The 14,783-nt window shown below is 43.7% G+C and overlaps 1 protein-coding gene across 1 annotated transcript in view; it reads right to left on the reverse strand.

Annotated features, from left to right (window-relative positions):
- Positions 1 to 14,783, reverse strand: part of RASAL2 (RAS protein activator like 2) — a 101,291-nt gene that overhangs the window by 12,598 nt on the left and 73,910 nt on the right. Inside the window, exons 6-13 of the mRNA XM_009892939.1 lie at positions 13,304 to 13,402; positions 11,934 to 12,488; positions 9,448 to 9,592; positions 6,005 to 6,149; positions 4,874 to 5,110; positions 3,968 to 4,169; positions 1,050 to 1,228; positions 6 to 78 (exon numbers count right to left, since the gene is read on the reverse strand). Coding sequence (XP_009891241.1) covers positions 6 to 78; positions 1,050 to 1,228; positions 3,968 to 4,169; positions 4,874 to 5,110; positions 6,005 to 6,149; positions 9,448 to 9,592; positions 11,934 to 12,488; positions 13,304 to 13,402 — 1,635 coding nt within the window. The remainder of the gene's footprint in view (positions 1 to 5; positions 79 to 1,049; positions 1,229 to 3,967; positions 4,170 to 4,873; positions 5,111 to 6,004; positions 6,150 to 9,447; positions 9,593 to 11,933; positions 12,489 to 13,303; positions 13,403 to 14,783) is intronic.

The raw sequence follows: 14,783 nt of genomic DNA on the forward strand, positions 1-14,783 counted from the left end.
TGAACCAACAGTAAGGTCTTGCCCCTAAAATATCCATCTACATTTTCCTGGGTTGGAGACTTCAGCTTATGCAAGTCACTGTGGAGTGGAAAGGAATTTGGTTAATTTTTAAGCAGCCGAGACCCCGAGAGATCTGTCCCAGAGAAGTCTTTCTACCTCATTTAACCTCCCCCCCAACTGAAAGCTTCAAGGAACCAGATTTCCTTTCATGAGCTCTTTGTGTTCAAGTCAGAACACACTCTTCCTTAATTACCACTTATCTTTGAGAATTACGTTTGATTCAAGAAGTGCTTCATCTTTATTTTTTCCACAGGTGAAATGCAAACCATTCCCACCAAACCCTTCCCCCTTCAACACTTCTGTCTCCAGCAAGACTCCGGAGCAGTTTGGATCCCATTTAACCCTTCGCCAGCATTTTGTATGGTGGGGGTCTGAAGATTCAACAGGAGCTGTGTGAAGGCTCCTGTAGATCTAGATGTAAGCTCAAAGGGCAGACACTTCCACGTGATGAAACTGGCCTTCGTACCTGACAGCACAGGAACTACCCTGAGACCACAGTATCCGAGCTCTTTGGCAGTTCTGCCATGTCACAGCTTTTTGCTTCAAATTAACGGCTATTACAGTGTGAGAAATGCTGCACTAAACACAGTAAGGACCATTTTTGCTATTCCACCGGTAATGAGTTCCACCTACAGCCCAGTTTTTTCATTAGCAGTAAAGAAGCGGACTGATCGCCAAAAGGAGACATTATGGCTGACTATGCATCCGGACACTCGGACAGGCAGTAAATCGCACAACCGGTTTTTAGCAGCTGAAGTCATTGACTCCTTAGAGACACGTTTGAGTCCCGGGCAAGTCAGAAGCTTCAGGTCTCCGATGCCACCTTGTGCACCTCTTACTGGGACTGTATTCTCCGTGACAGAGGCCCAAGCTCCCCACCTCCTACAGCTGCCCCAGGCAGACAGTTCAGGTGAAAAAGTGCTCAACTCTTAACAGGCTTACCAACCCCCTTATCCCACGTCTTCCCTTGAGCTCTGGCTGTTACATACCCATCAGTGGGGTCCTCAAATATCTTCTGAAGCCCTGAGGAGAGACTGCCACTGACGTTTGGACTAGAGCTGTGCTCAGTGAAACGCCTCAGCTGCTGCTGTATCGGCGTAGGGTTGGTCATTGATTTGGTGATATCAGCAAGAATACGAGGAAGAGGTCCCAGTTTTGCCACGGTCGCCTGTAGGAAGGAATTTTCACCCTAATTGGACAACAAGCACCGCGACATCCGCCAGTTTTTTTTGATAACGATGCACAGAGGCGGAGGGGTGGAGGTGGAAGGAAGGAGGGTGGGTGGTTGTGTGCGGGTGTGCCAGGACCGTAATGCAGTGTTACGGAGCAGCGTAACCACGGCGACGAGATGGATGGAGGAGACGAAACGGGGTGCAGCAGACATTGAGGAAAGAAAAGGAAATAGAAATTAGGATTGACCCCCAAAAATAAAAATCATGCTCAATAAAACAAAACTATTGCCATTCCAATGCAAAACTATCATGCAAAGCGGACTAAGTCCAGGGCGGGTGAGGTCAAAGTGAAAACTATGGTATCTACTCATTAAAGGGCATTCAAAGACTACAGATTCAGCTAGTGGGGGGAACTTTCCAGGCAAAGGGTGTCATGTGGTAAAGGAAATGCATGCCAACAGACAAGGGGATGCGGCATTCAGGGGGATCATGAAAGAATCGCAAGGGTTGAGGGAGATGGGGAAAGGGAGGGTTTGCATTTCATAAGCCTTCCACTTTTGGCATCCTACGCTGATGCCATCTTCTGTACCACCCTGTTACCAACGACTAAGGCATTCTTCCCTACCTAAAAGTGAAAAATAACTGCGTGAAAACATCAATAATCCTCATCCCAACGTAATCACATCAGCCTGGGATTAAATGTGTAGCTTCTTGCTCAATTATGTCTTAGCTCAGTGTTGGCCAGGCCTAGGATAAGAGCAGCTGACCTTCCAGCAAGGAAGGCTGCTTGTTCAGGCTCTTTATCTTTCTCCCCACTTTGGGTCACTGCTGGTTATATCATCTACAGGGCATCTTCAGCCTCTTGGGACTGCAGGAAGAAGGTGAAAGTGCTGGAGGTTTATAAGAAAGTAAAACTCCACTAGAAAGACAATGCTCTTTTCAAAGATATCCTTATTTTTCCTGTAAGCAGGTATTCGGTCAGTGTGGCTCCAGAGAAAGGTCTCTTTACAGACGCTTTCGTACAGCACTTCTTCTGTGTCTATTAAGATCTCTGAGGTGACTTCTCTCATCGTTTCCCAGTCATTACCTACAATAAAGCAGCATTGCAATGTAACCTTACCCCTTAATTCTCTTTTTAGCAAAGCACTATACCGGCTCCCAAGGGCCTGTTAGGATGGATCCATGCCTCTAACCTACAGAAAGGGCAAAGCAGATCTGCTTTGACAGTTCATCCAGGTCTGGCTCCTCCCTTTCCTCGCTGCCCAAGACATAGATGACCGTTGCATTCAGAGAGCAGCTTGCAGTAACTAACACCGGGTCCAAAGATCCTTTTACAGTTCTAAAGACTGGAGCTGGATTTCTCTTGACCTGACGCCTGACCAGCTCGGAGGGAGATGGCAGTACTCCCTGCACGGGTGAGTTTACCCCAGTTTGTAGAAATGGAAGATCTGGTCTTCTGAGTCTCACTTTGCCTGTTTTCCTGAGGCTGCTGAACTGTCTTTACAGCTGACTTTGCTGCCTGTGACATTTCGCATGTACACTGTGTGCATGTATGAGGGAAACGGAAAAACAAGATCATACATTGTTATCAACCTAAGATTAACTAAGATTAATATATATTGCCTTTTCAAGTCAAGGACATTTCAATTTACTCTGATGCAACAAGCTCAGGGTTGTTTTTTTTTTTTGTTTTAAATAATGTATACTGTGAGAAAATAAAACCCCAACAAATAACTATTTTGGCAAACCTTGATGCAATAAAAAAATATTAAGAGTGCATTGCAATTCACCTCACCTCTCCAGTTTCAAAAGAAAGAATAATGTAAATGGAATATGGACAAAATAATGCACCTCTAAAAGTTAAAATAAGTTCCAAGCACTTGCCAAAAAATAATGACTCACAGCTCAGCTTTTCTGGGTCTTACCAACTACCTTTGCTATCAAGGTTTTAATGATTGTGGACCCTGCAAAGCCACATAGCTAAGGAAGAGCAAACTACTGCCTTTTCTCCTCCTGCAGATAAATGGAAGCAATGCTTATTGTCGGCAATATCTATTGTGATCAGCAGAACAGAATCCGAAAAACGCATATGACCCCAGCACAATACATGGCAAAAAGCATCTTGCTTTTTTTTACAGGATAAAACTGAGAGCGCAACCAGGTTTTTGCATGGCATTCTCTTGTGTACTAATAACTAATCCAAAGACTACATAAATCAGAACATCCCAAAGGGCTTCAGATCAGGTCTTTAATGAGAACAGTTCTGCCTGGCCAACACATTACTCCAGAGCTGGGCAAGGTAGGGCCTCACGTGCAGCAAAATACCTCCATTAGCATCAAAAAGGGCACAGAAACATTTTCATTTTCTGTCCAAACACCCTCCTTATTTTTCCAGCTCACTTATGAGAAAGGACGGGCTGCTCAGGGAATTCCAGGCCTACTTTTAAGTGCTGCCTTCTCCACCATTGAACACACAGCCTTACTTAAGGCTCTGCAAAGTGTTTGCACTACTGCTGAAGCCCAACCACTTCACATGCCCCGATTGGGGCCTTGATCTGAAATCACGTAAAGAACAATTGTGAAATACCACTATCAAACATTCCTCTCAAAAGCTGTTGAATAAGTTCTCCCCAAAGCAGGCTTGGCTTCAGCTGCTCCCTTGATGTTTCCTAGTGTTTACTGTTGCTACGATACAATCGCCGGATTCACCCTCCCGGGCCTCCAGCCTGCTTTACCTTATCAAGTTGGGACACAACCTCCCATAAGAGGGAATGCAAAACTGAGAGCTCTCTGCCCAGGTCGATGTAGCCCTCAAATCCAGGCATGTTTGAGATGGTATCTGGATTAGAGATCTCCAGGAGAAAACGCTTCATTCCTCCCCACTCATGTTCCAAAAAGTCATTCATGAAGGCCATATACTCTTCCTTGTTACCAAACCTGCAAGAAAGGGAGGGGGGAAACCCAGTCAATAACCTCCACACAAAATACAGAGTACAAGCGCTTACAGGCCTTTACTTAAATGCTTAACTTGAGACCTCCCTTTCTGAAGATTTAGTCGGGGTGGGGGGTGGGGGGGAATAAACAAGAGATTCACCGCTTTCTTGGACTTACTTAAATACTAGGAATTCATGGTTCATATTACGATCAAGGGCTCAACACATCTTTACCCCTTTTCTCCCACACCCCGCCTTTCTCTCCTCCCCTTCTCTGCATCTCCTCTCCTGTACCAGACATGCTATGCCCTTTGTATCATTCAGCTGGGAATTCTGGAGGAAGAAAGGAGAAAAATCATGATCCTTAGTGGGAGCAGGCTTTGTTTCTTTTGAACTAGCATATGCACTGACGTGCTAATGCATGGCTCTTCTTGGTTTTATACTGTGTCTCCTCTACTGAATTCAACACAGTTCAAAATCTGCATGTGAAAAGGAGAATTTATCTAGCTCAGCACTGAGGTGTCTCAAGGGGAACAGCATTCACATATAAGTGAGAAGTTTCCTTCTTTTCTAAAGCTGACTTCAGTTTGCTAGAGAACCAGCTGCCTGCAAACCTGACTGCCAAGCAGGGCTCTCCTTGCTCCATAGTAACCTGCAGTGACTTGCACCCTTAGAGGCACAGATTTCAGTTTTATTGCCACCACCTACTTAGCAAAATTGGCGAGATTCTGAATGACTTTAGCAATAAGTGTGAGTGTGCGAGATGTCCGGTCGTCAGGATACTCCTGCATGAGGCTAAAGAGGCTGGGGGACATGATAGCAGGGCACAGGAAGCGGAGGAAGAGGGAAGCACTGATCAGGCGTTCACTGATGTCCTGCTTGCCCCTGTTCAGGCACTGCTGCTTCCAAGATGCAAATACCTCCTTCAGCTCACGAGGAAATACACTGAAAAACAACAAAGCAGGAAATAAAATCTCATAGGCAATGAGATGCAACAAGTTGAACTGGTGACCAACAACCTGAAATAATTACCTGTAAGAAAACAACACCTGCTCCTCTTTTTTTTTGCCCCCTCTTTTCTCTCTCTAGGCTAGGAAATGTCATTAGGTATCTATTCTTAGATTCCCCACTTAATCTGGTGATAAGTAGTCTTTAAAGCATCCCTTGTTCATATATGTTAAGTGAAGCCATTTGCAGATACACTGATTTGTGAGCCAAGAACTACTTAGCCATCGCTACCCCAGAGCAAACAGGGCATTAGAATACGAAAAACAAACTGAACCAAACTGAACTCATCTCCATAACGGAAATTCTTATTCTGCTTGTTAAGCTCTCTCAGTGTTTCGCCTGTGCTTCATCTGGAAGCAGAAAGGCCCTTCTTCTTTCACTGCTACTCAGAAACACAGATTAATGGAAATCTCTCTGCCATTGTTTCTTCCCTGTGATTTCCTGTTCAATTCTACAGATCTAAAGGGTCTGAAAGTTTTCTATAGACATCAAAACTTTCAGCTTTTTATTCCAAGTTCAAGCTAAGCTGTTATCTTCTCACTTTACTCAGCCATGGCTCAGTATCTGTTCCCTTGGCAAAGCATTTCAGCAGAAGGTCCTGTCAGGTACAGTGTGTGGGACTGGTTCCCCTCAATTTGGGCACAAGTTCCACCTGCAATATGGTGCCACATGTAGGAAGGTAGTGAGGAAAGGAAACAAAGGCAGTCTCAGAAGATAGATGGGTCTATGCTATTTCCCTGCACAACTGCTGTTTTCTTATGTTCAGAGGAGGAATGGGCACCCTCTAAGCAAATTACCTAATGCGGGAGAAGGGGAGGGGAGATGCCTCACCAGTAAGAATTGATAATCTTGCAGAAGGCCAGCTCACAACACATTTTCAGGTTGCTCTGATGATCTGTTAATTCACTGGATGAACATTTGCTGGGATCCACTTCACAGTTTTCATCTGACTCATACAAAGCCTTGATAAACTCCCCTGGACAAAGGGAAGAGGATGACAAACCAGGGTAGTTACACGAAAAGCCTCCTTGACACATCTTTAAATCCTGCTTATGTCTTTCCTTGGCAACTGCCTCTTCTGCTCCCTGTGTCTGCAACACAGCCTCCAGACACCAGATGTTGGGGACACGACTCCTCCCAGCTCTTTCAGAGCACAGCACTTGCCCTACCAGATCAGACGGCCGCTGCTCTGATGCTTCAGCCTCCCGTGCCCTCGCTGCCCCCAAATATAGCCGCAATAACAAGATGGCTTTGCTTATAAACCCTGCAGACACTTCACTTACAGCGTAAAGAATAGGATTTGACTTTGTATTCAAATTGTATTAGCAACTATAAAATTATCCAGTCTTAGAAATGAAGCTGTGCTATCTGTCTTCATAATTTCCCCAGGAAATGCACTTGACAATGCTATTTATTTTTATTATATCTAAACTTACCATTTTTTTGAATTTTAAAAAGTGTCACCTTGAGTAAGAGTAATACCCAAGCGATAGTAGATACTGCTAATTTTCTCAAACTCTTTTATCAACACCTTACATTTTTATAGCCTGAGTCTTTCAAAATCCTTTGCATTTCTGTCACCCTTCTCTTACGGCATCACAACAGAAACGGGACACTTACAAAACCAGATGAAGTTTCCCTTGTTTGACATATTGGAACGAACTACTTACTAGGTTTCCTCCTATATATGCTAGCACACCAAGTGATCTTTAAATTGTTGTTCACCAGGAAAAACTCTTAATTCATTTAATGATTCAATGTCTTTTAAGTTCATCTCCTCAGATGATCTTGCTGGCTCCAAGCAAACACCACAAAGCTTGTTTGTGCGAAAGGGTTTTGGTTTTTTGTCTTTGTTTTCGTAAAAACCCTTAAACACATCCCAACCCCCCTCCCTGAATCTCAACTCAGCAGTGTTCTCGCAAGCAAAGCAGAGCGCACATTTTCTTAAGCTTTTTTTTTTTGGGGGGGGGTGGGGTGGGGGGGGTGTCCAAAAAATTTCTGCTGAGGGCATCTAGATCACTTATTTGCAAAACTCCCAGCATCACTTCTGTTGAGCCAATTCTGTCTTAACTGTTGCTTACTGGATAATTTCTTTTTTTCCTTAAACACATTTGAAACGTTCTCTTTGTGGTCCACAAGACCCTGCCTTAATCATATATTGAGATGCTCTTACAGATGCATTACATAGCTAACACCAAGCGTAATGTTGTTAATCCTTTCAAAGAACATGGCATCTGAACAAAATGACATTTAAAACTTGACAAGAATTAGATGGCTATATTGTCACGCGCAATCTTGCCCTAAGCTACAGACAAGCTGAATGACCTTAGGGGGATTTTCCATCTCTCATGTCTATGATTTACAACCTTATCACTCAGCACCAATCCTCTAAATGATGTATTAGAAGTCATTAATTTTAAAGTATTTTTATGTCATTATTGCACATTAAGGGGTTTGCAGTCAAATGCAATATACTGATCCCACAGCTGATCATTCAGTCTGCCGAAAAGCATAGTACAAAGTATTATGCTGCTCATTTCTCCATACCAACCATGAGCCTAGGACTGTGACTTGTGTGCAGGGTTCCACCCATGAGAATAAGGCTACCGGAACAGGCTCAGTACACTTAGAAATGGCCAAAATGCATATAATCACAGACCTGACTGTACTGACCCCTTGGAGCGCTACTTTAGCCAACTATCTCCTTGATGAGTTGCCAGCGTCTGGGATTGCTGAGGACAAGCGAGACTGTTGGGAAAGCAAACTGCTGTTTTTTTGGGGTTTTTTTTTGTGAAAGGATGTGGTGTGGGACTGAGTTTTGGTCTGATCATGTTTCTCTTATATCATTTTCCAAAGCTTTCTTCATCCAAGAAGCAACAGGGGGATGGGTGGCTCATTGTGCAATTGTGGATAACAAAGATTGTGTGGAGTTGGTAAAAGCTCACTGTAGCGAGGCTGTGAGTTTCTTCGGAAAAGAACACGCATGTTTTTGGTCCTCTTTATTGCAATATTAGTTGCGTGGACAGTAGTTCCCCAAGGCAGTGGCTTATGACTAGAGCAGAATCTTTTGGTGGAGAGGGGACAATAATACAATTATTAGAATCCACACTGGTATGCAACCATGGACATTAAGACCCCACGGGAGAATGGAGTAAGACACCACAGGTTGCTTAGGCAGTTTTAACGAGGTGGTAAATAAAGAGTGCGCTGAATAAACATAGCCAGGAGGCTCCCTAGACAGTCTGCGTCTTGATCTCCTGCCCATTACTGCTCCTCAGTAGCCCTGCAGCCTCACTCACTCGGGCCATGTTTGTCTAAGGATTTTTGTTGGGGCAAGGCACCATTTTAAAAGGTTAACACGAGTGTTTATGAATTAATTGCTCTGTGGCAAAGGTAAGGGCTGAGCAAGGCCAAGGGTTGCTCTGGAACGTGCCAGCATTACCAATAGTTGCAGCTGAAGCATCTGGAAATGAATTTTCTTGTACTACCTGCATTCAACCCAAGCAGTAAGGTGGGCATTTCATGCTTAACAGTTGTTAACACCATAGCTAATATTTGCTGTTAACTACAAGAGCAAGTGGAAGAGACTGACCGGAAACGCCCCAGCAGTATGCACTTGTGGATGAGAACTTTGGTTGTCAACCAGATACCCCTGAGTATATCTAACCCCTAGGTGGTGGCACTTCAGCCTCCAGTGAGTGCAGGAACTTCTTTAGCATAAAAGGAGATCAGTGAAATATATGCTTCACATTCATTAACCCTTTCTGAAATCTCCACCTAATTGGATTGCACATGATACCAGATTCAGTCCTGACACAACACAAGGTATCGGTCTCAATTTCCGCTGTTAAAATATGTATCAAAATCCCCTTCATAAGCCTGTTTGTATATCAGATGGAACAATCACTGTTGCTCACAAATCAATTTATAGAATTATACCTCTTCATCCCAACTAGAGACACAAAAGAAGGTTACCCAGAGAAATACTGTTGTGATACAAACTTTAAGAGGGATTCAGCTATATCAAATCAAGTTTGCCTTGCCCTGGGTGCTACTCCTGCAGGCACCAAAAAGCATCCTCCGCTGTGTGGAGGAAGGGCATCAAGAGTAAGACAGCATGTATTTTGCTGACTTGATGCGAGACACCTGGGCTCAGTACTGAGGCAGCTCCTTCCCATCCCACGTTCCTACATGCATGAGGCTTCAGCCACGTTGCAGACGTTGTAGGGTTAGTCCTTGCAACACAAACAGCTGACAGACAGGCACTTTCTTACCTAGTGCATCGTGAAGATACTTCTGCCCTACCAACTTTAGGTATTCCTCAATAGCTTTGGTAGCAAGTGTGTTCTCCCTGAAGATCAAGACATCGTGCTCCCCGCAACGATCTACCTCAGACATCACCAAATCCGTCAAGAAGTCCTGAAGAAAAAGGTCAAACGGCAAGCGGTTATTTTAAGCGGACTCAGTCATGCCAGGCTAACTGCAGAAGCCAAGAAGGAAGGATAAACAGAGGAGCCAGAGGATTACTGAAATAATTGCCCAGCTTGGGACACGGCGTGAAGATGCTACATGTAGTATGGGTCAAGGAAACAGCTAGGTAGGGCTCCTCTTGGGTTTATACTTATAAAATTATACAGATTACAAATTATAAAGGGAGAAGTAGAAGTCTCTAAAAGAAAACCTTTACAGACAAGTTTGTGTTTCAGTTTAGATCCCGAACAGAAACCCTTGCCAGTTTATCCATCAGCGGCTTTGTCTGCTGAAAGAAACTGTGATATAGTTATCTTTGAATACTGAATATTACACACAAACTTGGATTTAAAAATCCAAGATGGAAGTTAGGCACAAGTTCTTACAGCTTGGTGAAATTTACATAAGAAGAATGGCTTACATCAATTAACTTAAAAAACCAAAAGTGGTTCAGGATTTGGGAAAAACGTTAACACACTTCCTGTGGATCTATATGGCTTAACTTGAACTGTATTCAAATGCCCAGGCAGGAACAATCAGCAGCTCTTGAAACAGTGAATAACCTCTTGATACAGGCTCTAATTCTACAGTAATACTTATTTCCTGAAGTGATGTAAGTCAAGGACACTCAGCTCTTCACAAGAAACACTAGGTATTTTGCAATTTCAGCCCCAATAAAGTTCCCCAAGAGAGGAAGCACATTTCTCTCTCTCCTTTTTTTTTTTTTTTTTCAACTGTTAAAAAAAAAAAAAAAAAAAAAAAAACAAAAAAACCAAAAACAAAACACCACCCTGAATTAGGGCTGAGTGATAACTGACTTGCTGGTTCTGCTGCAAACGGCAGCATCCTCCAAACAGTTCAAAGAGTGCTGTAGTAAGGTTTCATAACCCCATTAACTACAGAAGTCATAATGCACTGCTAGCATGAGTGCAAAATACACAGAACAAATTATTTGTGATAAATACAGACCAAAAATACATTTAGTACTCTTGGTTTTCAATCCATTATTGCTGTTTCTTTTCAGCAAAATCTGAGAGAATTATTTTCACTTGGCGCAAACCGGGAACATCCAGCTGCGTCACCACCAACATAGTCTGAACTGGAAATGTACCCTCTTTGCAGCTTCAGGTTGCGGCAGACTCCAGTAAATAGAGGTTCAAATGTTCAGGCACTAGGAAGGCAAAGTTATAACACTAATTTGTCTACCTGCTGCAGCTAGCACTGCAAGATTCCAGAGGCTGTTTTCCAGCAGGATTTCAACACAACCCTACAGGAACTATCCCAGCTACCAGCTTCTCTTTATCCAACAAACAACTTGGTAAGGAACGAGTTCCTATCACACGTTGCCATAGGGCACCAGCCTCTCTAAGACGTACATCAAGGGGAGAACAGTAGAGAGTGGCATATGATTATGCAAACAGAAAAGGACCTTCTCGGAACAGCTAAATTAAGCTGTACCTTGGATGTTCCTTACGGCCATCCTTCCACATCTCTAACCCTCTAAGTTGTGTTTGGTTATGCTTAACTTGTTCTAGCTGGCATTACTGGAGGAAGCTGACTACAGCTTGGTACTACTCAACACACTCACTTGGCAGCATCCAGATAAATCAATGCTTGTTAATGCTTCTCAGAATTTCCCAAGACCTACAGAATACTCTCCCGCAATCTATTTGAAGAAACTGATGCTCACTCCAATTGCTGCCTCACCAAGAACCATCGGCGTGCACCCAGAAGTCCTAATAACATCCTTGGGGCAGGTGGGATCACCATTAACTGAGTATAGATTCTCCAAATGGCTGTTCAAATGCTGACCAAATCAATGTTAGCATTGATTAGCTGACTTAGCACTGAATCAACAATGGCACCCTGCTGCTCATCAGAGACTTATTTATAGAAGTAACTCTCCGTTTTACTAATTTCTTGCTTACTTATCTCTTATCCTGTATCATGGTTTTAGAAATGCAGAAAGGTTCCAGAACACTCCAATGCAGGCCCTAACTTTTCAGAATAACATGAAGTTATGTAGTCCTCCTGCTTATACTCTGTGCACAGCATCTTTAATCTTTCTCAACTATTAATCCTTGTTGGTATTGTGCCTATCTACATGCCTTCCTGGTAGATGCAATTGCCCAAGTCTTTTCAAATACTTTTGAGACCCTTTTCTCAGCCTGACCCCATGAGGCATCTTCTGCTGTTGCTTATGGTGATGGGCTTCCTAGTTTATAGCTGAAAAGACACCACCTATCAGCAGTGAGAGAGAGTTGTTTTGACAGGAGCCACCTGTTCTTACCTTAGCTCTCCCAGTGCTCTGAAGAATGTGCACCAAAGCACAAGCCATCTCTTCCTTATTCCTTACGCTGATCACAGGTTCCAGCACAGAGCACAGCATAGTGTAGTTGCTGGTAACAAACTCTGCAAATTCTTTGTATTGCTCCATGGGTAAGATGGTGATGGTCTGATAACGGGACTTTATCCGAATGGAAGGTCCCCCTGATTTCCCCTTGTTGGGCGTGGGCGTGCTGACTGGGTACCATTTTTCCACAAACTGGCGACCGGTTACGCTGGCCATGGGAATGTTGACCAGGCCTACGTAATTGTTCTTGTCCTTTTTCTTCTTCTTCTCCACATCCTTGTAGATGTGAACTGTGATGCTGTGAAGAGGTGGTAGACCGTAGAACTCAAAGTGCTCTCCCCAGAAAATGTTATCTGCTTTTGTTTTGCTGGTGGTGCGGGCAAAGAGAGTGTCATCAAGGCACAGCTCACAGAAGTATTTCTTTTTGGGGGCCAGGTCCTTTGCCTCAATAATCCAGAGACGGAGCACATTTTCAGCTCGACGGCAGTTGTCCTGTGCAGAAGAAAGAGCTCAGCTTTGATTCAGAATCCCTAAATATTGAACATTTTGTCTTCTAAAGCAGCAGCAAAGGGCTGCCTTTGGTGTCCAAGGCGGGGACAGAATCAGAATTCAGAATCGGATTCTCTGATCTTCAGAACAGAATCTCTAGAAAATTGGACATTTTCTAAAGTACAGGCACAGGGTTGTCTTTTGTATGTCAAAGGTGGGGACTGGAACGTTTTTCTTCTCAAAAAGCCATATTTGAAATGGTTTAGAAAACAAACACTCTGCACAGGAGTGCAGAGCCACTCAAAAGCCACTAGACTGGCAGGGCACGCTGCATAGTTTACTCTTGTGAATAACTCCAAGAGCACTGTTAGCCTGTCCCTCAAAGGTGGTATGCCAACTACGAAGGGGACTTATCAGATATTTCCAGCTGATCAATAACTTGACTCCCCTTCTCACTCCAGCTCAAATTCCCTTCACCCTCCCCCCTTTAACTGTGCCCCTGCAGTAAAACATGAAACCTATGAAGCCATGTCCCATCCTTCTGAGGTGCACAGTATCAGAAACCCAGTCTGAAACACCGTAAGCAGGCACTGGGGCAGAGATCAGGAAGCATGCCAGCATGTATTTACTCATTAAAGATTTGACCTACTGCACTCGCTAGAATAGCACACAGCAGCTTTTGATACACTGATGAGCGGACTTCTCCCCGGACTAAATTAATTGAGGATGCATCTGTGGGAAGCCCTGGTACACTGGACTAAAATCCAATCATACCACCTCCATTCCCCTGGTAATCTTATTTCCGCAGTTTCTATTACCTTATTTGGCTGCACTGTTCTGCGTAGGTTTTCCATCCACTTGTCCCTCTCTGCTGCAGAGGAACAACTGAAGCATTTACTGCCACTGGAGTAGGTTACCTGGAACATATAAACGACAGGCTGAGTTCAGGCAAGCCTAGGAGACACATAAGAGGCTGCCAAAAGCAAGGAAGAAGATAAGCAATGCTTGAGTAACAAAGTAAATATGAAAAAAGTAGAAAACCAATATGGGAGCCTAGAAGGCAGAAAGGTTAAAAGGCCCACAAAATGTAGAGAGAGAAAAAAAAAGTCGGTTCAAATTAATATAAAACTAAAGAAACATACGAGGAGCACCAGAGGCTCCTCTTGAAGACTTCTAAACAAGGCTTTAGTCAACCAGTTAATTTATTTTTAAAAAACACTTGCTAATTGATCCATAGCTATTAAATGCTTGCAGTTTTCCCTGTTAAGTCCCAGAGGCAGATGATTTGGTTACTAACAGTGTAAAGACAGACAGAACTAACAACGCATTAATATAAGGCAAAAGACACTGGAAAACGGTGTTTTAAGGAAATACAAACTGTTTCCAAGGGTCCATATATACCGCAACAGTCTAAAACAAACTGAAGGAGTTGTGCTCTGATTCGGCCCCGACAACCGACACGCAACTCTGCTTTCACACAGGAGGGAACCACCTTGGTTTCTTTCACGTTTACGTGGCCTGACAAGCTTCACTTGCTCTTTCCATTCATTTGTGCACACAATTAAAAAGCACTTTGAGGCAACAGCCTCACAGCTAAGGTGTTGCCAGTTTTTTCACTCAACTCCCCAAACCTAAGCAAGCTGGAAAGTGCTTCCAACCAGAAGAATTAGACTGAAGCGAAGACAAACAGTTCCTGGATATGTCCCGAGGGAGAAGGGCCCGATATGCTGGTTTTCTGCCAGAGCAGTTTTCCAGGTTGTAAACAGATCTTTGTTCCAGAAGTTTAGACGCATCTGACTAATCCTGCCGAAGACAGACTGTCACCCGCCCCTGCATGACAGATTACGACGGCCTTAGACACATCCGAATAGCAGACACGAATATGCTGTTGGTCCTGTGAGGTAAGGATTGTGCTCACACAAACAGCCTGTTTCCGAAGCAAAGTGAGGAGCCGCGTGGTGATGTGCGGTGAGGAGCCTGTGCTGAAAGAGCAAGAGGATCTTTGCATCCTGCTCCATGGTGCAATGGACACGTCCGCAGTCACCGAAGTTTCTCCTCTAGCAATCGGCTAACAGGCTGAGCTAATGAAAGGGTGCTTTGACTGGAAATCACCTTTCTCAGTTACGGTATATTTTCTAAATTTAATTGTAGGTGAATTTGGATGATACATTTGCATGCAAACTACAAACACTTAGATATGTATCAAATTAAAGAGATTTTTCGATTAGAAAACATAGTAATTGAAAAAGATTTCTCTCTATCGAGTGATTGATGCCATTAGCCTCCAGGACTTCAAAA

Source organism: Charadrius vociferus, unplaced genomic scaffold (assembly GCF_000708025.1).
Source record: "Charadrius vociferus isolate BGI_N301 unplaced genomic scaffold, ASM70802v2 scaffold39, whole genome shotgun sequence".
Classification (NCBI taxonomy): domain Eukaryota; kingdom Metazoa; phylum Chordata; class Aves; order Charadriiformes; family Charadriidae; genus Charadrius; species Charadrius vociferus.